This window comes from Python bivittatus, unplaced genomic scaffold (genome assembly GCF_059951505.1).
Source record: "Python bivittatus isolate LINGU-HERP-01145 unplaced genomic scaffold, Pbiv_v1 ctg000700_np1212, whole genome shotgun sequence".
Classification (NCBI taxonomy): Eukaryota; Metazoa; Chordata; class Lepidosauria; order Squamata; family Pythonidae; genus Python; species Python bivittatus.
Genome location: NW_028277098.1, coordinates 10,040,001 through 10,064,444, shown reverse-complemented (window position 1 = coordinate 10,064,444; position 24,444 = coordinate 10,040,001). Strand labels below are relative to the sequence as shown.

The following is a 24,444-nucleotide window of genomic DNA, read 5'->3' as shown; positions in this document are numbered from 1 at the left end:
AGGAGAAATGTTCAAAAAAAATAACTCTCCACTGCATAATTTTGTATCATTTATTACAAACAGGCTCAAGAGAGCTTTTCAGAACCAAAAAGAATGATTGAAAAATATTGAAAAATAACGTTCTGATACTATGACTAATCCTTTCCACTAAGCACATACATATCAAATAAAGGTACAGTCTCTGAGTTCTCACGCCCCTCAATCCAATTTGAATTTGCTGCCAGTGACCTTAGTCATATTTAATTAATTTAATATTAATATTAATTAATTATCAATGAATTATTCATTGTTCATTATTAATTTAATATAATATTCATTATTTAATGCAGAGGATTCTTACCATGTACATGTAGTTTTACTTTTTGGGTTGCATTTCCAGCAATATTTGTGGCTACACAGATGTACAAGCCATCGTCTGACACCCATGTCTCAGTGATCTTCATTGAGCCTGAAGAGAGTAAGGTATGTCTGGGGAAAAAAACAGGAAATAGAGATTACTATATAAATATTTATCAGAACATGAAAGGCTCTTACAGAAGCATTAATAATAAACGTCGCACATCAAAGAGCATCTGTTCAGTATTACTTTTGTACAGACTGATTTTTCATTTTTCCCTTAATTGGGCTTGCCCTCTGACTCCTTCATTCTGCATAACTGAGGAATGAAGTAAGAGTCAAAAGTCCACAGAATTCCATTTCATGTGCCACACTGCAAACCCCATCAACAACCAAGCTGCAGACATTTCCTATCCCCTTTTACATCTGAAAAAAAAATCCACCAAAGGTACCAAAACAGGATAGGCCGTGAGGATACAAACTGAAAAGTTTTCCTGACGGTCCCTATCGAAAGCCAAACTGATCCGTTTTAGAAATCGTGCCTTTGGCATGATAATCTCTGATCTGCAGAATTCATTCCAGGAGATTACCCGATTCAGTCTATTTTAGTCTTATCGTGGTTCTGAATTTGATTTTTGACAGTTTGAAAATAGTTTATAGTACCTGCTTACTTTTTAGTCATTGAATGCTGTGGCCATACTCAAAGCGCCCACCCTATTTTGTGCATAATTTTGTTAACGAATAACGGCAACTAATAAATCTAACAACAAATAAATGATTTGAATGGGATGCTCTTGTACTCTCAAATCAACGTATATTTTGATAAATCTAACAGAGAGAAGAGGGAATGTAGGGAAGAACTATGGAAACAACCCCTGGGTGGACTCCTGAAGACCAATGAGGACTCCCCATTTCATATTCCGTTCATATAATGCAATGCATGCCCCAAGTTCTTCATGCAGATGACAAAGTATCAGGAATTATAAAAAGTAACTGAGGTAATCCAGAAGATAGATCCTTTAATGGATAAATAATAAAAATAAGAAAAAGTAAGTACTGTATAATTATTCATAGAAAATCTTCCACATTATTTACAGTAACAGATATTTAATAATTTGCATCGTATAATGGCTCTAAGTACGGTGATCAAGTCTGTGGCCTCCCAAGAATCTCCAAAAATCATACTGGCAGAAGGCAAGGTCAAACCGAAAAAAGGCCATGTTGTCCTTTTCAGAGAGGGAATAACTTCCAGTTAGAAGACTTTCTAGCACATTTCCTATTACAAACAGACCCCAGACACACACACAGAAGGGAAACGGGTTATCTTGCTCTTCTCCAGAAGGCAGCAGCAAAAGACTGGAAGGCCTGCTCTCCTTGGGAAGGATATAAATTTTTCCCCTGTTTCTTATTGCCTTCGACCATTGTGGTCAGCATTCTTTTGTCTGCTCTTTCCCTCACTGATCAATGGCAGGGTGTTTTTGTCATGGTGGCATCAATATGAAGAAGCAGGGAAAGAGTAAAAAAACATGAAATGAAAATTGCTAAGAAGTCTACGCAGGCATTCTCTGAGGTAGTGTTCTTCATGGAAAACAAGCTCCCTATGAAGATTAGATGGCCATCATTATAGAATATTTTTCCTTCAGTTGAGGTCTTCCTCTGTTTGCCTAGACACTGCTTTTCATTCGTTGCTCCAATAACCATTTATTTATTGCTGTTTTATTGTTTTACTGTTTTCATACATTCGAATTGGACTGCATTTAAATTTGTACAGCGTTACCACTTCACTGTCAGCTGCAATGCTAACTTTATCATGAAAACCAGTATATACATTTTGTAAAGCAATAAATAAATATTACATTCGTCACTGTGGAGAGCTTGAGTTAATGAAGGAAGCCCAAGCAAGCTTTCTAGTTTACGGTTAATGCCTGGTCAACATGAAAAAGTACTGAGGCAATTGCCAGCAATCCATTCCTCAGAAGCTACACAAACGGGCAAAACAACACTTTAATAAGAACCATAGCTAGCCCTTTGAATCAAAATTGGCAATAATTTATACAAATCTGATGAACTTTCTCTGGAATGTGTACATCTACTAAGAGTATCAGATTTCAGTTGGGTCTTCCTCCAGCTACACTCTAGCCATCTACCAAGTCACTTCAGCTCCCACAGTTCACCTATGCACCACAAGGCCACTAGCACAGAGAAATTATATCGTCTGCCCCAGAAACTCCCTACTCCAGACTCCAACCAGGGCACTGTCAGAATCACAGATGGAACCTTTCCAAGCCCTCTTGGAATCTAACTGGATCCAATAACTTTTTCAGGAAGCTCAATAAGTCCAATATCCCTATCAATGTGAGGAATAGCTACTAATCCAAACTTAACCACTGAAGATAGTCTCACCTGATGATTTGCCCAGTGAGGAAACATGAGCTGTGCCCACTCTCATGACACCTGTCTGATCAGAACAAAATACCAAACAAAGTGTATGATCTGCATTGTGTGACCAATCAGGATAGACCAATACTGGTTATGGTGCTATAAAGCTGCTCTCGGCAAATCTGTTGCAAAATGAATATAATAATTCTCAGCACCATAAGCGTAGGGATCTCCATCACCACATCTGAGACCAGTTCTGTCAGTTCCAATCACAGATTCCATCAAACAGCAGGACAGGCAGCTAATAGAATCCCCAATTTATCCCAGATCCCTAGACTGAGATACATGCAATCAGTATGAACCACTTTTTCCCAGGTATCTGATATGGATATACTGTAGATATCCTTATTTTAATCACATTTCCTCATCAACACAAACAATGTTAACATTATTCAAGATTCCCTAAAAACCACAATTTGTTTGTCAGCCCATCTTACCTCAAACAAGTCATAATTTTGGGGAAATCTTGATTAGCTTTCTTATTTGCCCTATTGGCAATAAAACACAAATCCAATATAACGCCAAAATAAAACAATTCTGAAGCAAGAAGAGAGGTGGCATCTATGGCTGCCGGCTTGCAAAACATAGCAACACAGCTACATGTATAGCAGTGTGGATATATGTTTCAAACAGAATGCTGTACAAAAATGCTGTTTGCTATGCATGTCACTGGCATTTGTAAAATTACCCAGTGCATGCCAACGTGACTAAAAAAGTCAAGATTAGCTGACTAAAAACACATAGGTGATGCCCAGAAATAATTGTATGAACCAATAACCACAAAAGTTCAAGATTCATGCCAGAAGTGATAGAAAATACAATACTGTTGAACTTGGTTTACTTGAGATATATTTGATTCTCCATGACAGAATGAGTTTCCGACTGTAACCATCCCAGAACAATAACAGACAACTTGGCTGTTGTCCTAAAACAATGGGGATAAAAAAAAGTATGGCTAAAACATGGTTAGATATATCTGTACAAAGGCCTTAGTTCCCTACTGCATATTCTGACAGTATTTCTGAGCCCTAGTAAACTCCCCTGAGTCAGGGGAGGAAGAAAACAAAGCACAAAAGGGGCAAAAGGAGGAAGTAAAGCAAAACAGCATACAGGAATGGGATCTAAAACAAGAACCAAGCTATGTAACCAAATAGTCTCATTGCTGTAACTGCTGCTGGATTAAGCCACTTCAGGCTAAATTTAGAAATGCTGTCCCATTTTTAAAACTTGCCAATTCTATCATCTGTCCACTTGCCCCAGTCTAGTGTCTTTCAGATATGATACAAACTCCATAATTTCCAATTATCGTGGATTGTCATGCTGGCTGGGAATTATAGGAGTTGTGAACAATACCTCTATAGGAATGGTTCAAAGTATAATTTATGCCATGTGACTGCTCTGACCACACAGTTTGTCTATAAGTTTCAAACTATGTTTCTTAGAAGAGGGAAATTTCACTGATACAAATTAAAATACCAGCCAGTGTATCATTGAAGGAAATTTTGTATATGCAAAGAATCACCCCAGTCCAAAGCACAGAGTAGGATAAAACCGATCAGAAAAGGTCTGGCAGTTGGGCATATACGCTATGGTCAAACCTGGAAAGTAGATCTATATTCTACTATAGCCATAATATCTGGTCAGATGTAACAGAACAAGAATTTGAAGCTCAGCACAGTTTCTCAAATACAGTTTCCATGATTCTGCTTATGGAAATAAATTTATGACATTTGAGATTTTATTTCAGGATTATTACAAATAATTTGAAAGCTTCTGGTTGATATTCTTACATTAGATATGTTCTATAAAATTAATCCTGGCTTGAAACTTTCATTGAACTCATGTAACCATGTTAACAAGAGTACATGCCATTTTGCATACTTATGTATTACTAATAAAAGAAGCTAAGGAAGATGAAAACAACATTATTACATTCTATTTGAAGATCTAGTTTGTACAAACAGTATTTTGCAATGCAATGTAATATCATACTCAAAATTTAAAAACTACAAAAACATTGTAGGATTTGGCAAAATCTGTTAATTCTACTGTGAACTGTCCAGTACAAACTGATTTCAAGACCAGAGTAACTGAAATCAGATTTCTGGACCAGAGCAAACTGGGCTGAGATAGTGGTGAATTTAACAAAAGGACAAAGACTAAAGCAAAATAATTTCTTCTTAGGTCAGGAAAATCTAATAAAAAACCAACCCAGGAAGACATTTCATGTACTTTTAGATACTGAAAAAAGCAGATGGGCAAATATGCAAAACTTAAGTTACAATACTGGGTATCGGAAAGAATATCTTTTCTCTATAACTTACATTGCTTTGATAAAAGGTAACAGTAATGCTTCTCAAAGAATCTTGAGATGTATAATTTGATGAGATTCTTAAGAATTCTAAAGCCTATAGTTCCTATGATTCCCTATAGAAATGAAGGTACCAGTAAACCATGAAGGAAAATGCACCAAGGATTTCCAAAGATCTCTAACCACTCATATAAACACGCTTCTCAAGGTTTCCCATAGAATAAACAAGATTTCTAAATCAGTTTCAATGCATATGGCAGGTGTACTCAAAATGAAAAGAGAGGTAAAAGTAAAAATCATAAAGAGGAAGGTGGAATGGAAATGGAAAAAGCAGGCTTCCCAAAGACCATGTCAGCTAGGAAATCTGCCAGATATAATCCAACAATCTAGTATATCCAACGTACTAGACTGATGAAAACAGAGCAAAGGCAACAAGGGAAAAATGTGAGTAGATGTAGCCATATGTATTTATATTTTGCTGCTGATATTGTGTGTGTGTGTGTGTGTGTGTGTGTGTGTGTATATATATATATATATATATATATATATATATATTTCACAGTATTGATATATATTGTGGATGAGAACAATATATTAAGTCACAAACTTGTAAGGAAATGGTATGCGACAAAAACTCCCATCTATCCTGTGAGATAGAACAGGTTGCAATCCAATTCCTTAATCAATTTATTAGTGATTACCACTATTCATGCTGCCAAAGTCATTCCTCTTTCATATCCAAACTGAACTCTTTCTTAATGGATTCAAGGTAAGAAAGGGGGAGAAGTAAGAAATGTCAACCACAAAGGTAACTTCTAATGACCCTTTCAGTGACCCAGTTCTTAAAATAGATGTGTGTGTTTAGATACTCAACAACATGGCAATCCACCCAGCAAGGTGCATGGCTTCAATATGGAGTTCTAAGGTAAGCCAAGCCCCAGGCATATTGAAGCTTCCTCACAAAGATATTCTTTGCCAGACAAGTATTTTGAAATGAATACTTGTTATAAGGAAGTCATTGAGAGGAGACAGATTTGAAAACAGCATATTCACAGCATTTTTGATAAACGTTTCTATTATTATTATTATTATTATTATTATTATTATTATTATTAATTTGACTTGTCCCTGCCCATCTCCACAACGGGGGACTCTGGGCGGCTTACAACAAACTAAAATCGGCAATACATAATTAAAAGATTATAAAACCAAAGTTACAAAGTTATTATCATTTATTTAGTATTAATCCAGTAATGTATTGGACTACAAATCTTATCTGCATAACCAAGGATGATGGACATTACATCTAGCACACCTAGAGAGCATCACATTGTGGAAGGCTTCCATATGATTGCAGAGGGCACAGACAATATACTTCACATATTAAATGTTCATTACTCATTAAATAGGTAGGGACTGAAATAAAATGTAAGATTAAACATTCAACTCTTTGTGTATATTAATAATCTACATAAGGCCAGAGTTATCTAGCTATATCTATTCACATCAATGAGACAAATTCTACAGAAAATCAAATAAAGTAAACAAACGATATAACAGTTACCTGGGAGAAAATGGAGAGATAAGCTGCATTTCTTTAGCCCAGGTGATTATAGGAGGTGGCAAACTTTTCACTTCACAGGGAAGTGTCACTTCTTCCCCAACTGTTACTGATATCTCAGTTGGGTTATCTGATGAACTTCCTTGCTGAATTCCAGGTCTGGAAATTCTTGGTTTTACTAAAACAGGACATGCACAGTATCATATTATCCAGCTGTTGCTATAATATCTCATTTCAGGTTAAAGGGTTGACTCCAATTGTTCTGTAAGCAAAACAGCTCATGCTTTCCATCTTTTAGTCCCCTCTTCTACTTTCACAATATATCCTTGCTGAAAGGTCAAGGCTCCTCTTAACAGAGGGGGATATATTGTATACAGTTCCAGTACAAGAGGAGAGGGGATATTTGCCTGAAATCACAGTTCCTGTGCCAACAGAACATTCCTGACAAATATGGGCACTATTACAAAAAACAGTTGCGGTCAGACACTGCAAATGGGAGGATAAGATGAAATACTATTTATTATTCCAAGGTCACCTCAATTAAACCTAACCCCAAACTTAGAGTTCAGTCACAACCTCCCATTAGTATGGACTTTTGCTCTCAGTGTAGACTAGATAAGAAATTCAGAGGTCAGTTTCAGAAAGGAAGGAAGGAAGGAAGGAAGGAAGGAAGGAAGGAAGGAAGGAAGGAAGGAAGGAAGGAAGGAAGGAAGGAAGGAAGGAAGGAAGGAAGGAAGGAAGGAAGGAAGGAAGGAAGGAAGGAAGGCAGGCAGGCAGGCAGGCAGGCAGGCAGGCAGGCAAGCTAAACAACAGAGTTATCCTACAGAATGGTCTTCTGAAAGGGATCCTATTTATGCAAGAATAATCTTTAAAGGTTCTTATGTGAAGGAACCTTTACAGATTATTCTTGCATAAATAGGAGAGCTGTAGGGAGAGCTGTAATGTTCTCTGAAATTCATTACAGAATTGTTGATGTGATCTACCCACAGCAGCTAGATCACATCAACTGAACTGCAGGCAGAGTTATCATAAAAAGAGCAGCACTCTCTTTAAATCTCCAGAACAGTAAGAACAGTAAGAACTTTTACCATGAAATATTTCTTGTGACACGTTTTAGCTCCAAATTACCACTGATCATGGCAGCTCTGTATAGAACAGGGGTGCCTGACCTTTTTAGTCTGAGAGCCACACTTAGCTTTTGACTGGCATACTAGAAGTGACATTTCAAAAGCAGGCAGAGCCAGGACAAAACATTGGGTGGGCTAGGGCAACAATTAGAAATGGTTAACTTACATTTAAATTAAATATCGCAATTTAATTACAGACTATAATAGATTCCCCTGTGCCTCATGTTAATTGCAGTTTGTTGGCAACTTCTGGATGGTTCTGGGCACTATTCTCCTAGTTTCAAAAGCTAGATTTGAGCTTCAGACTGAGCCCCACTATTGCACTCTTAGATTTACACTTTCACGTTTATTTACCGTAGACCATCAGCTGTACTTTCCGCGTAGCATAACCTGCTGCATTCGTCGCAGTGCAGATGTATTCCCCAGACTCCTCGCCTCCCGGAGAAACTACATAAAGACTTCCATCAGACCCTGCAGAAAACTTTAAACTGCTGGGAGAAATCACTTCTCCTTTCTGTAAAAAGACAGGAAAATGTTAAGGAGATGAACTTGTTTGCATGGAACATCAAGTAAAAACTGCCAGTGTATATCTTAATAATGGTTTGTGTAACTCAGCATCTTATCTTCGCAGCTTGCCTCGAAGTCATTGTGTCACTGCTGTTTTCTTTTACATTTCACAGAGTTTGCTGTTATTATTGGCTCAATTCACACTAAGAGTGTTCCTTTGAGAATTGTCCTTCCCTTCTTCATTTTTTAAATCTATAGTTCTAAAAAGTGACTGCTAGACTACATTTAACCATTAGACAAGCTTAATCTGAAAGATTTTCTACTGCAACTATGATAAATTAAGCAGTGAGTATTGCCAGATAATGCCTTGATCTATTTTGGATAGAAAGCTCCTTCTCTCTCCTTCTCCTTCTCCTTCTCCTTCTCCTTCTCCTTCTCCTTCTCCTTCTCCTTCTCCTTCTCCTTCTCCTTCTCCTTCTTGAAGGAGCATGGCCAGACATGCAGACATATCTCTGAAAGCTACTTTAAACATATGACGGCTTGCACTGTTGTCCTAACTAGCAATCTAACTGGTGGCAGCAAACTTAATTAGTTGTCTTAAGATAGCATTCCTGAACCTTATGTCTTCCCAAAGTGTTGGGACTCTTAAATGGTAGCATACGCTGTCTGGACAGTGTGCAGGCTATCAATAATTTAAGTAAATAAATGCACCTAACTCATTAATGTTCCTCAACTCCAAGTTCAGCTGATCAAATAATTGCAGTTACCTTGGACCATACTATGGATGGCTTAGGAATTCCACTGGCTTTGCAAGGCAACGTAACTGGGACATCTTCTATAGTACTGAATATCTGTTGTCCATGCTGAATTATGGGTGGAACTGAAAATACAAATATGCAGGTACCTTACAAATTATTTTTCATTACATGCTATTTTACATGTATGATGTTGCTGTTTATAATAAGGCACAATCTATTAACACAGATAATGAGGTATAAGTTTCAGTCTTAGAAAAGTTAGATGTAATGGCAGGTATAGGCAATGTGGGTCCCGCAGTCAATGATGTGAGGAAAAATACTCTTTGGTACCCACCAGATTCTCTGCCCCACTTGACTTTTTTAAAAGATTCTTTTAATTAAAAAATATTAAATAAGAAGCTGGCACGCTGCAGAGTACCAGCTTCTTACACTATATATTTATGTGCCTTTGGGCTCCACAAAGATCCAAAGGGATGTCATAAAGAATGCAGGGAGACCTGCTAGTTCACCTTCTGGTAAAGGCATTTTGTGGGTGGCTGTGTCCACTATGACAACCATTTTGCAACCAAGGTGGCTGTTTTATAAGTGTGCCTATAACATGTCCTCAAATATGTACCCAGGCCACAGAGATTACCACTCCTGCATTATGCCTCACATTTAGTTTCCTTTGATAACAAGGAATGTCTTCACACACAAAACTTAATAACAACAAAATTGTTGTTTTGGGTTTCCTGATTCCCATAAGCAATAACAAATAAAATGAACAAGCAGGTGGCATCATATTACAAAATTGGCGTTCCTAAATACCGTGGGAGAGAAAGAAGAAAGAGATGCCGGATGATAGCTACAGTAATAATATACAGTTCTGCTTTGCAAATGGGATTTATGAAACATATCCACAGGAGAACCCTAAAATGAAATTAAGTTTTTAGATGAACAGATGTACCACGTGCACAAGAGCAGAACAGAGTTGCTCCACACATCTTCTCATCAGGCAAGAGTGGTGCCAGCCTTAACTGAACCCCCTTCCCCTCAGTGATGTCCTATAGCAGGGCTGCTGGCTGTCTTCATTGGGAACAATCAATCCAACCTAGACTCTGTGCATTCAAAGCTTTGAAATCCAAGTATTCAGAAATTCAGTCACTTTGACCTTGCACTGACTGACAGCTTTCCTGTGAACACCTTAAACCTCTAACCACCTCCTCACCAGGCTTCCCATTTACTGACTTGGACTTATTGCAGGCAAACTCTCTTTTCCTGTAAAGTGTGCATGCATCTGTGCACAAGCTGTGTGCGGCTGGCCACTGCTTATAAACTCTTTGCAATGAAAGTAAACTTCTGAAAACCCAGAACTACGATTCAACCCAGGGGGTCATAAAGAACAGCAGGGTCGTAGGGAGAAAAAAACGGCAAATGAATACTAGGGTGGGAATGGGGGTGGAGGGATCGTGACTGGAGGGCTCTACGTGCAAGCATCAGCAGTTTGAACTGGGATCTGCAATCTTTAAAGGAAGCTTTAAAGTAGAATCTCCAAAATGTGTTTAGGTGTAATTAAAATAAATAAAGTAAAATAAAACAAAGTGAAGTCATAGCATGAATTCTTTACAAGATATAACTTTCAATGATAATAGAGTGCAAAGCTATTCACAATTATAAGATCTCTTTGACAAGTTTTCCCATGAAGAAGCATAAGATACATAACTTCCAAAGCATAACAAGTATTTGGGGAAAAAATACAAATGTCTAGAGCATTTCCAAATGGCTATATTAATCTGTTTGCTGTGTTGACACCAAAGCCATTCCAGATCTAACTTGATGTATGCCTATCCTTCCCTTGTCTGCTTCCCTGCTGTATGAAAGTCTGCTTTTCCTTTGGAAGCTGTAAGATTACCAACATTATTCTAACACTGAGAACTTTTGCCACATCTGTGCAGTCCAAGAGGACCATCTGTTTCTCATTGAAAGGTTCTTGTCCTCCCTTCCAAGGGGCCTGCATCCAGCTTCAGCATTCCGTTTACACCTGAAACCAGGCATTACGACATTTGAAATCAATCTTCTCTCCACCTTCTCCCCTATCATCTTCTTCAGGTTCATACAGCTGCCACAGTCTGGTTTGTACATGTATTATTTCTTCCCTGCCACACTGCTCAGGTGGACTTTTTTGTGGAGGCTATGTGCCATTAAGTGGTATCATTAAGCTTATAGCCACCCAGAGAGGTTTCTCTTTGCAATTTTGCCCCACATCACTTGCATACAGCCATCAAAAGGAATTCTACATGCAGGTTTATTGATATATCACCATGATCATCAGCCTACCACATGTTTACAACAATCTTCCCTTATCACCAATCTACAGAAACCAGCCACTCAGAAATATCTTTTATTTTGCAATCGGCTAGACCACAAAAGACAAACATGTGGGTCATGTAGGGGCAGGAGCAAGTCCTCTTCTTTTTCTGGAGGTTGTCAAAGGGATTTTAATTTGTTCACCACCAAAGCAAGCTCAGATGCACTAGAGTTTGGGAAATGCAACTGGGCACGAAAGACGCTCAGCTACTGGTTGACTTAAAGACAATGAGGATAAATAGTGAGCTTGGAGAACTAGGACTGTCAACACCAAACGACAGAAATATAGATGCTCCCATGACAGCAGTACTAAGAACAAGAAAAAATAAAAACACCAAATGTTTTCCAGTTCTTTTTAAATGCACACTGTGAAGGTCTGGCAAATGGATTGGCAGGAAACCATAGTATGTGGATTCTTGCATAAAGTATTAGAGCAACCAGTAAAAAAGGCCATCATAATAATCTCTGTTTCAGAGATGGGAAAGTACCTTTCATACAAGTGGCTTCCTGATTCATATCTGGTTCTCAATACCTCCCAAAAGCATGCAAAACATTCTATTATCTTCTTAAAAATGGAACATCATTGCTACCCATTCACAGACCTAAAGAATGATCTGCAGAGGGCTTTGCAGGAGGATAAGGATGGCAGATAATATCCAGCTGCTGATCTCCTGGACCTATTTAGATTTTGTGGGAGCTGCTGCCTGGAAAATGCAAAATTTTCAAATAAGTTGGTCAGCAGTTATTTTTTTGTTTGTTTGTTTGTTTGTTTAAGGATCTCTGTGTTAATGGCATCAATATGCAAATATGGTATTTTCCTCAAAATCTTCTTGCCTTTATAAGTCTTTGATATTTTGAATAGCTATCACAATCTTTTCTATCAGTTCTTAATAGAACTGTACAATCTACTTTGGCCACCTAATGCGAAGAGGAAAAGGCCTCTTTGGAAAAGGCCCTGATGCTGGGAAAGATGGAAGGCAAAAGGAGAAGGGGACGGCAGAGGATGAGATGGTTAGATAGCATCACCGAAGCAATGAACATGAAATTAAGCAAACTCCAGGAGGCAGTGAAGGACAGGAAGGCCTGGCGTGATATGCTTCATGGGGTCACGAAGAGTCGGACACGACTTAACAAGTGAATAACAACAAATATATCTATATCTATATCTTATGAAGAATGAGGCTACTGAAGCAAAGGTGGAACATTACAAAGCAAATCCTTGCTGCTTACTGTGATCAGACATAGCAGTTTTAAAAAATAAGACACTAGTTGTTTCTTTAAACCACACACCCCATTCAGTAGCTGCTTCTTTTTATCCTTGACCCAACCTTTTAAACAACATTTGGAGAATCCTTTCTTCTGTCTCTGTTTTATTAATAAATAACTATGTCTGCATAAACTATTATCACTTGAAAATTTATTCTGAGAACATAAAAAACTTATTTTTGGATGGCATTTTGTTCACATGCCCTGTTTACCCAGAACATTGTATGATCAGAACATCTTACACACTGGCTGAGATACAGATGTCCTCTTCCACTTTGAAGCAATTCATCCATTCTTTCAGTGGGAAACTCAAAATTGTATTCAGAAGATCTTTTCTGGATACAAAGAACTTTTCTTTCACACAGCCGTTTAACACACTCCACACACAAAAGGACTTTAACACACATCTCATCTGCCTTTCATGAGCAGCTGGAACCAGTTTATTACCTTCAGAGCATTCCAGCAAATCTCCTTAACCATACTTACCCTATGAAATGAGAAATTTACATAATATATGTGTTGGAACTATTTGCAGTTGGAAACACAGAACATATTGAAGACTTATTTCTTTACTCCACAAAGTACCCCTTACTATGATGATGAAGGGGATAAAAAAAAACATGACCACAGACTATAGTTCCCATGAATGATGTTCATTGTATTTCTTTTGTTCTTTTTGGGCAAAAGAATAAAGTAGAAAGATTAGCAAACAAGGAACCAACTGAAGGACTAAAAATTATAGAGTTTGGGAGTGGAGGTTTCCCTTCCAACTGATTGCATCTGTTTTCTTATCCCATGAACCCTGTGGGAAGCATCAAGATGATGATACTGGATTGACTAAAAACATGAACTTCAATCCACTAGCACAAGAGTGAAGATTTTTTTTCCCTATTGATTCTTGCATTCACTTGAAACTAAACTCTCAATGATTAAATTCTGGCTGCTGTTCATGTCAGATCTTGCTCCCCACCAACTAGCAGGCTGCCAGGAAGTGGCAGATTACAGTATACAGGCCAGAGCTCAGTGATCTGAACTTGATCATTCGCAGAGCTTTTAAAATTAGTGTGCAATGTCAGTGTGAATCTACCAATCACAGTGGGATTAATGAGTCCTGAATAAGAGAATTACTAAGTAAGTGCATTATGAACCATATCTTTTTAAACAGTTGCTTATTTAATCATTCTTCCCAGAGTACTAGTGAATTCTTAACACTGAAAAGTAATGAAAACACTGAATGTTTCTCTCACCAAAGATATTGACAGTGGTTGTTTTGTTGTCTGTCCCAACAACATTGCCTGCCGTACAAGTGTAGTCTCCAGCATCCTGAAGTCGAACCCTTTCAAGGTGAAGACTCCCATCACTCCGGAGGCTGATATAGGGATTCTGGACCACCTAGAGTTGGGATGGGGAAGGCAGATAAGATTTATCTCCATTCTACATTTAGACTGGACGCTTACACTTTTAACCTGGGTTTTAAAATATATAACCAATGTTTTCCAGCAAAGCAACTCAAATCCCGTAACAGCATTATTGCAGGATTTTGATTTTGCTTGTTCTTTACAACCTTTGAAGATAAACAAACAGGTCATATGTCAACCTCTTTCTCACACCACACCAAGATCCATTTTGCACCATTATGTGGTAGGTGTAGGGTCAGCCAGAATTCTGGGACTGCTTTCTACAGCTGCTTTCTCTTTCTCCTCTGAATGAAAGATGTGAGGACTCGGGAAAGTGAAGGTGGGAATAAATGGCTTCAGATCATATGGAAGGCTTGAGCTTTTCAACTAGAATACAACAAAAACTCTACTTCTTTCATGGCTTCCCTAATAAAACACCAAAGGATACCAAAAGAGTGATTCAGTCTCAGGACTGCATATGAAATTCTCTTCCTCTGAGGTAAGTAGACTTCCCTGGAGCATACGGTTCAGATTTTCCTGTTTCTGGTTGTGGCACAGTTTCACTTAATTAATTATCAGTACCTATTTAAGATGAGTTTTCCTGTCTTTGTCATAAGCCACTGGAATGTGCAGCTTATTTTCTCCACAACCTTCCATTTTTTTCTCCTATAAATTATGTGCATAACTACACACTGCAATACTCATGCATCATAATAAAATTTGTGCTTATCTGCATGAGCATATTAACAAACCATCCTATAGGGGATAAAATTAAATTGTACTTTTTCTATGTATAAAATAATTTTTACACACAGAAAGAAAAAAATGAACATTGTGTATAAATAAAATCAAACTACCTCTATATCAAACTTAAAGTTGATTAGAAATCCTTCATTACAACTGGAGCTGAAAAGAAGATGAATGAAACAGAATTTGTTTCTGCTTATCTTTAGCTCAACTGGTGAAGACACTCTCTTGGAGACAAATTAGAACCAAAGACCCAGTACAGATGTTTATTCTTTCTTCACTGCAGCATCAGAAAACAATGGATATACATAGAGGAGTAATCACAAATCCCTCTCCAAAAACAGAGCTTTTGCACAATTCAAATAAAATAATTCCCAAGTGGAATTAATTTATTGTCTTAGCTGTGAGTGTCAAACATCAAATTAGCTCAACACAAAAATGCATGTACAGAAAGGCTTCATATTACAACCACAGGAAGCATAGATATATCATGATTGTGGCATCATTTGTTATGTAAGTTTTTTTTTTAATCACATTTGTATGAACTTAGGGGAGACCTGTAAGAACTTTTTCTTTCCTGCTTCTCAAGAAGTCTATCCCTGCTAGATGTACTTGGACATGTACCTAGTGCTTACCCTAAATTGACTTTCCGAAGTCATTTAGCATGTAATTTCATTGAATCAGAAAACAATCTTCATGCAATACTAGGCTATGCTCCATCTGCTTTTTTAAAAGATCTACATATGAAATGAAATGAAATGAAATGAAATGAAATGAAATGAAATGAAAAATGAAAGGCTCTTATAAGTTTGTATGTTTCACCATCAAATAAGTAGAAAACTGTAGAAGGTATTCAAATATTATCTTACCACCATGCTATTTTTAATCCATTTTCGCTCTGGGATAGGGTTCCCTGCCAGTAGTACACATGACAGAGTCAGTTGTTGCCCTTCAATGACATTAGCTGTTGCAGGACTCATTCCAATTAGAGGTGCAACTATATGAAAGACAGAAAGGAAAAGAAAAATTATAATGCAATGATTGTTCTTATTCCCATAAAACTGCACAAAAAAAATAAAACCCTTTACAAGGGACTTTAAGAAAAATCCTAGACTGCAAAACTTTTCTCTAAAATGGTTTATTTTATAATTAACCTTGGATTATATAAGCTACTGAAACACTGATTATATTCATAATGTATGGAGACAATGAATCCCAAGATAATCTGTTAATTTTTACAGCATGCTACTTCCATTTTTATTTAGTTGTTTTATTATTATTATTTATTATTATTATTATTACTCAATAATATATACCAACCTTTCATGAGAAAAGGAAGGAAGGAAGGAAGGAAGGAAGGAAGGAAGGAAGGAAGGAAGGAAGGAAGGAAGGAAGGAAGGACGGAAGGAAGGAGGGAGGGAGGGAGGGAAGGAAAAGCAATTGCTTTGTATTCATGAAACAGGCTTGAAGCTCATATAAATTACATTTCAGATTAAGCACATACAATATTTCAATGCTACTGGAAGAGAAATCTAACTGTGGCATTATCTCTTGTTCTACTTTCTCAATAAATGATTTACCAAAGAAATAAAATTCTGTTTGGATTTTACACAAATGTGGATTTTGAACATAGCTTTAGTGCATGTTTGTTGTTCCGCACACTATAAGCAGAAAGCCTGTGCTAAATATTGTCCAAATCCCATATTATCAGCTCATTACCAAGTCCTGTCACTGTAACTGTAGCTGGCTTTGAGGCAATCTTTCCAAACTGGTTTTCAGCTTCACAGATGTATGTTCCTTCATCATTAACCCATAAATCTAAAATTGTATAGAAGTTTTAAAAAGGAAAAACAAGCAATTAGTATTTTGTATTAAAAAACATTATCCTTAAATAAATAGATCTGCAAATATATATTCCCTTTGAATATTATTTTTCCAGCTATAGTAAACTAATCCTAAATATAGTTCACAACATTTTAACAGCCTGAAAGCAGTTACAGAGTTCTTCCAAATGTCCTGGTTGCTGGGATATGAAGATGCTCTCTAACCATTTACTGAGGACATGTCCTCACAACAATGCCTCCAACTGGTTGCCAGGCAGATGCTGAGCCAGGCTGCAGCTGATCTAAGGTGTTCCATTCTGAAAGTAGTATTTTCTCTGCTAATTCAGCAGATGACTTTAAATGTAGACATTCTAGTAGACATTGAGGAGAGGCCTTTGGAGGTGGGCAATCTGCTGGGCTCCAGTGGCCCAGTACAGAACTACCCCTAGCTGGAGGATTCTGCATCTCCATGGCCATTTTTGCTGTGGCTGCTACAACTGGAACCTCACTGGCACAGCCTGATTTTTTTATATAGTGGGAGGCTTCCAACATGAGAATATCTGCCTTATGTAACATCAATCATAGGAAATCAATATGCTCATTGATAAGCAAAAATTTAAAAAAGCAGATCTTCATCCAGCATCTTTCCCCCCTTTTTCTGATGAGTAGAAAGAGTACATAGACAGGTAGACAGACCATCCTTATCATCTTCTGGCCCATACCTCAGAGTAAGTCAAGGTGAATTCAAGGAAGCTCAGTCTGGGAGTATATGTACATTGAATGGGGCTTACTGTGTGATTTCCTGACCTCAAGGATTTACCAACATTGAGAGATCTGTGGTGGAATTCTAAAATATTATTCCTCTCTCCATCTGATAAACACAAGCTGTATCATTCTACTGCTCCACCAGCTGCATTCCTTAGGTTTATTACCCCATCAATAGAGAAGCAGCACAGATCTGGGCATATCTATTCTGAAGTAAGTCCTGTCTATTTAGTAGGGCCATAGGATCAGCAGCAAGAACAAAAGGGAGCAGGTTCAAGCAATATTCACAAGAAGGCTAGTTTCAATTGGAGGGAGGGAATCATGAGACCCAACCCCACCCCACGGGAGCAGTTGATTATTTATTTTCTCTTCAGTAGATGGTGCAAGGTGGGAGGGAGAAGGCTAGCATGGATTCTACCAATTACTGCCCTGAATTTACACCATATTGTAGTATGTGTGGGCAGCAAGACTGACTAGCAGAGGCTTTTCATACCAACATACTTTCCTCTAGACTCAGGGATGAGAGTAAAGCACATTACCACAGATGTTTGAATGAACCCACAAATAGTTTTATTTCTTATCTCTTATTACTCAATTCATAAGATGTTGTCTACATACTGTGAATAGAAAGGGCTCCTGTTCTGAGTTGACTGACAGAGCTAACTGCAAAATGTCTTGAGAAAAGTGGGGTGCCATCCAACCGTTGCCACTTCACCTTCGGTTCTGGATAACCCTGAACATAGCAAGCCAATGTTACGTTTGAGCCAATATCCACAGATACATCACTAGGTTCTTGTGTGAAAACTGGAGAAGCTATGAGAGGAATACACAGGAAGACAAAAATCATAGAATCATCAATACAATTTTAATATTTTTTTTATCATGATCAGATAAGGGATCCAATTTTATATACTGACTCAGAGCCCACTCACACACATTATTTGCCCTGGTCTAGGTTTATTGGCACCCTACCATCATCTTCTCATGATGGCACTACATTTCTGTAGCTCTTCTACAACTGAGCTGATTAACTTCTGGCTTAATTCTGGGGCTGGTGAAAATGCTTTGAGAATAGATCTGTAGTATTACTGCTAGAGTTGGGAGGTGGGTAGTTTCCCACTGGTGAGAATTCTGGCCTCCACCTGCCTCCTCAGCATTCTCCCTGTCCCTGCTGAAGATACTATCATCTCCCTCTGTTTTTTCGACAGAATGGCTCTCCCTCCTCTGTGCTGAAGTCAAGGCATTTAACGTTGGCCACCATCTGGAACTTAGCCATCATTTCTTCTTAGTGAGCAGTGTTACCCTGCCCCCACATGCAAACATAGTGAGGCAACAGGGGATGCTGGCAGGAAGACCATGTTTGTGCTTCTCCATTGGGGAAGTTGGAAGGCCTGTTGGGTGGCTCATGGGAATATTGCACATTGCCAGGAGACCTTGAAGACATTCATGTGGTGATGCAGAAATACTTCTGAGGGTTTGGGAAGTAAAGCCAGTAGCTTTGTGGATGTGTTTTTAATATGACCCTGTGGATGTAATCATGCAAGACAGAAAGCAGCATTTCTCAACCATGAATTTCTCAGATGGTCTTCAATATGCTGCATAGGCACTAAGTTTTTAAACACATATTCCTCTAAAATAGGAATAGTTCTGTACCGTGCAAGGTGGCTGAAAGTACTTTTCATAGTACAGGATTATTTAAATAAAAAAAGAAAATGGTGATAAACTAAGGCCAATTGCTCCAAAATACCTGTAACTTTGCATTTCATACCTCATCTCATCTCATTCATATATATACACACGCACAAACATACATACAAGAATTATGACAACCGTCAGAGGTGTTAGTTGCTAATCCATGGGCAAGAATCATAAAGCTGGTAGGTACTAGAAAAGCTACTTACTTGGTCGGTGACCAACATTGTTGTGACTCAGTAAGATACGTTTATATCATCATTGATGATTTAAAAAAAACATTGAAGATAGTTTGTGTTTGATATGTTTTTGCTGTGCTTTTTTTTGGGGGGGGGGGGAAGCAAGCTGCCCCTCACATCATTTGGTTCCAGAATAATTATGAAGGAACATCTGAGAATTCAAGGCATTTTTTAACACATTTATAGATGTTGCATAGCTCCTTCAATATAAATTCTATTTGGAGAAAGTGGGGCACCATACAGACACACATACCCTCTGGTCATAGACATTGTTTCTGAATATTGTGTGTTTTGTTTTGTTTTGTGGCATGCACTTTCTCTCTCAGGGATGATCCTGAAAGTTAGCAAACCTTCTGAAGCAGCACAGGAGGATGCATATAGAAAAGAAAACCGGGCATCATACCTCTCAGCAGTGGGGAATCACTTTCCATCTACACAAAGTAGGTTCATATAATATCAAGTAATATAATATAATAATAATATAATAATAATATTAATACCAAATAATCTCAAGCAATAATAATATTATAATATTAATAGCAAATAATATTATAATAATATCAAATGATATTCATATTCACATAATATTAATATCCTTAACTGAGTAAGTTACAACTAATAGAATGGACGGATCACATTTTATATAAAACATCTAATTGGCATGCTTTGTTCTAGTATCATACTTACAACCAACATCCAGAGTGATTTTACCAGATGCAGTTCCTGCATCATTTGTGGCAACACACATATAATCACCAGCATCCAGATCTTGTGTTTCCTGAATCCTCAGGATACCCCGAGAGAAGTCAATAATAAGAAACTCTGTTGCCCTCAACTCTAAATCCCCTAGATCCAGGGAAAGAATAATGAAATTGTTGTTTAAATAATAATAATAAACTCCTACTCAGAAAATTAAATAGCTTTCTCAGAGGCAACATAATGGTACTATTGTTTTCTAAATGTTCAGAAGACTTTCATGTCTGCCAAACTGTCGAAAACAAGAAGCCCTCATCAAATACAGCGATATTATCTCTGTAATGTTTACTATGGGGTTTATATCAAACTTTGCCTGAGAAACAATATTTGAACTTGAGCCAATGCATAGTCTGTAGAAGTGGTAGTTTTCAAAGCTTTTCTTCCCATCACATATGCTCGCTTCCTTTTCCCTAGATATTTAAGACGGCTTCTCCATGCTAGCTAATTTACGATGTCCATTTCAAGCTGTCCATAGGTACTATAGTTTTAATTCATGGGAAATGGGTAAATGCATTCAGACAACAAAGCAAGATACTGAGTTATCACATGGGTGATAGACATATTCTTGTGATTTTAAAAGAAACTCAGCCAACCAGTTTTGGTCAGGTACCTTTAAACCATTTAATTGATGGAGGTGGGACCCCACTGCTTTTACATTCCATGATAGAGGTGTCTCCAAGAGCAATCAGAAGTTCATTTTGGACTACAGTCACCCTAGGGAACTCTGCAAAGGAACAAGAAAATAAGAAATTACAGATATGGATGTCTGAGTCGTTTTTTTCAAATTATTTGGAAAACTGTACAAGGTATATTGTAATGCTTAACATTACTATTTCAGAATGTAATTATTAAAATGTACCAATAAATTGGAGGACTTAAATTAAAGAGGATGCACTGTTTTTTTATAAACCCTTTGAAGCTACCATATGTATATTCTACTTTTCTTCCAAGAAGCTGAAAGCAGGATATATATAAGGAAACCCCCATTTTATTTCATAACATGCAGGTTTGGCTGAGAATGGCTGGCCCAAGGTAAGCTAATGGAGGATTAAACCTGGCTCTCCTGAGTCAAAACTCTTTTGTTGCCAATGGAAGGATTTATCTAAACTCTTTCATCCTCGCAACGTACAGTATGTCTGAATTGCCTCCACCTTGCATGTGGTGATTCCAATTCAGATTCTCAGTTTTCTCAGAATTAAAAAAGTTTAAATAGGAAGTAGAGTAACACAACACACCTTTTATATATCCTATGGCCAACTGTTAGACTTAAGCCCCTTGTGGAATAATTTCAGAATGCTTAGGTAATTGCAAGTACTCTCTTGAAAACAAACAAATCTTGAATCCAATTTCTTCATGCAATATTTTCACTTATTCCTCTTTCAGACTGATAAAAGACAGGCCACTCAGTAACTGAGCTGCTGTTTTGTGGGTCTTAGTGAATATTCCTACCCTAATGTTTAAATAATCATACACTGATCACCAGCGTCCACAAACTACTCTTTAACTTTCTTACTTGCCGAAGTTAGCAACAAATGAGGGAAGTAATCAACTACGCTCTGTAATTTATAATGTGTTTATTTATTTTGTTCCTTATACTTGCCAATGTATGTGAGAACAGCTGTTTCTTTGACTGTTCCAGCTGCATTGCTAGCCAAACAACCATAGATCCCTGCATCCTTTGGAACTGCATTTTTTATAATCAAAGTGCCTCCAGGAGTTAACCTGTACCTGTTAAAGAGAAATCAGTAGGTCAGTGTGGTAATCTTAACATTATTATTAAAAAAAAAAAAAGAATAATACCACCATAACAGTTTGAAATGATCCCATTTTCATTTCTGCAAACACCATCCTGAACAAAAAACAGGTACACATAGTTCATATTATATAAAAATATTTACAGAGCAATTTTCCAAAAATGCCAATCTTTGATATTTGAAAAAGTCTCAAGACTGTTTCCTGCTTAGATTATAAATTATCATTCTCTATATAGCAAAAGAAAAAAATTAAATTCATAAGTCTGGGTTAGATAAACTAGACTTCTAAATGCTTCAGATACACTTTATTTTATTTTATTTTATTTTATTTTATTTTATTTTATTTTATTTTATTTTATTTTATTTTATTTATACATAGACTTATCCCCGCCCATCTCTGAGCAGTTTACATCAAATTAAAACAATAAATACATAATTAAAATTTATAAAAAGACAGACACTTCTACACAAATGAAAAGAAGAGAAAAAATCCAAGAGGCCGATGGAAGCCACACTAGGCCTCTAGGGGGCTAGCCAACCCCATTTCTGACAACCTCCCTCCCCGCCCCAGGCCAGATGGCAGAGCCAGGTCTTCAAATCCGTCTGAAAGGCCAGGAGTGAGGGGGCCTGTCTCACCTCCAGGGGCAAGATGTTCCAAAGGGCGGGGGTTACAGCAGAGAAGGCCCGCCTTCTGGATCCCGCTAGTTGGAGTTCTTTTGCTGAGGGGGTCCGGAGCATGCCCTTTCTGTGAGATCGGGTGGGATGGGTTGAAATCGTGGGGGCGAGGCGGTCCCTCAGGTAGCCTGGCCCCATGCCATGTAGGGCTTTAAAGGTGATAATCAACACCTTGAATTGGGCCCAGAAGCAAACTGGTACCCAATGCAGCTCACGGAGCAAAGGTGTTATATGGGTCCTTCTTCGGGCCCCAAAAATAGCTCGTGCAGCTGCATTCTGGACCAGCTGAAGCTTCCGGATACTCTTCAAGGGTAGCCCCATGTAGAGCGCATTGCAGTAGTCTATCTGGGAGATAACAAGGGCATGAATGACTGTTTGAAGGGCATCCCGATCCAGGAAGGGGGGTAACTGGTGCACAACCCGAAGCTGTGCAAAAACCCTCCTGGCCGCGGCTGCCACCTGCTCTTCAAGCAGGAGCCGTGAGTCCAGGAGGACCCCCAAATTATGCACTGGGTCTGTCTGGGGCATATTCCCTATTCCCTTATCACTGGCTATGCTGGTTAAGACTGATGAGAGAAAAAATCAAAAACACTTGGAGGACCTCAGATTGCCTATTCTGCTCTGATGCCTTGCCCATCTTCTAACATTGCTACCTGGTAGGGCTCATGCTGGTTCAGCCCACTCCTCAGAAAGCACCAGCACACAAGATCTGTTATAACACCACCTCATCCCCTTATTTTCTACTGCACTGGCAACATACAACTTGAGAGCCATTTACATGCCATTCCTGCTTATGGGCAGTTCATCTGGTCCTTCCCATGTTTCCTCAAATAGGCCTTTGCAAGCATGAAAGGCATTAACACACATACATTCAGAGAATGCAAATTATCAGGTAGTACCATTCATGATCCAAGAAAATGACATAGTTAGAAGTGTCTGTGTATGCAATGTTTTGGCAGGCCAGCAGAGTTTTGAAATTGTGCAATAAGGACAATGAAGACCTCTGCTTATTGAAGTTCATAAGTTGTTGATATTTTTTTCAGTCAAGAGAGTTTCATTCAGTTTCCTCTCAGTAAAGGCAAAATTGCTGGAGGGTAGGGGGAGAGACACCCTAAACATACCTGTGGGACGCCATGAGAAAGATATCATTATGTGTCCACACCACAGTGGGCTTTGGGTAACCTGTTGCAGAACAACTGACAGACACCTCAGATCCTTCAGTAAATGACTGGTTCTTGGGTGATACAATAGCTTTGGGTGGTTCTGTTAAATAAAAAAGAATATAGATTGGTTATTTATGGCTTTCCAAACCTTTCTGCCTCACATCTATTTTTCTACATACAGGGAAATTTTATGTAATTCCCATATTGACAACCTGAAATCTAGGAACAGGTTTATCATATTAGTGCATTTGTATCAGACTGGTAATCCAGCCAATTCACTACTGTCTACCCTTATTGGGAGAAGCTCACCTGTGCTAAATGACTTGTTCTCTGAAGGAAATGAAACCTGTACAAGTAATCCACGAGTTAAGAACGCCCGGTTTAGGGACAACCCATAGTTAAGAATGGAGCCTACTGCAGCAAAATTTGAGTTAAATACACAATGATTCAAATTAAATACACAATGGTTTGAGTTCATTGCACAATATTACTTATACAGTATTATACAATAATACTGTTCTGGTTTACATACAAATTTTACTTAAGGACAGACCTTGGGAACAGAACTGATTCTTAAACTGGGGACTATCTGTATCTTAGACAATCCAAAAGGGACCTCTAGCTCTGTCTTTATCTGATGTGGAGGTCACCAAGACAACTGTTTTAAAATCATCTTATAAAAATCCAACACAGTAAAAATATTGTATTTTGTATCTCAAAACTTTTTTCCATCTTGGGATTCACTTGAGAGTTCCATCTGTATTTGTTTATGCCAGTGCCAA

General features: G+C 38.0%; 1 protein-coding gene across 12 annotated transcripts in view; it reads right to left on the bottom strand.

Annotated features, from left to right (window-relative positions):
• The window catches only part of HMCN1 (hemicentin 1), a 329,972-nt gene that overhangs the window by 137,440 nt on the left and 168,088 nt on the right, over positions 1-24,444 (bottom strand). For all 12 annotated transcript variants that reach the window (XR_015798470.1, XM_088153961.1, XM_088153962.1 and 9 more), the window contains 12 exons: positions 23,621-23,762; positions 21,671-21,798; positions 20,681-20,794; positions 20,002-20,160; positions 18,002-18,196; positions 16,515-16,613; positions 15,665-15,792; positions 13,899-14,043; positions 9,049-9,161; positions 8,129-8,288; positions 6,651-6,825; positions 341-468 (listed from right to left, as the gene is read on the bottom strand). Coding sequence is in view for 11 of the 12 variants with exons in the window: in XM_088153961.1 (XP_088010087.1) it covers positions 341-468; positions 6,651-6,825; positions 8,129-8,288; positions 9,049-9,161; positions 13,899-14,043; positions 15,665-15,792; positions 16,515-16,613; positions 18,002-18,196; positions 20,002-20,160; positions 20,681-20,794; positions 21,671-21,798; positions 23,621-23,762 (1,686 nt within the window). In the remaining variant the exon portion in view is untranslated. The remainder of the gene's footprint in view (positions 1-340; positions 469-6,650; positions 6,826-8,128; positions 8,289-9,048; positions 9,162-13,898; positions 14,044-15,664; positions 15,793-16,514; positions 16,614-18,001; positions 18,197-20,001; positions 20,161-20,680; positions 20,795-21,670; positions 21,799-23,620; positions 23,763-24,444) is intronic.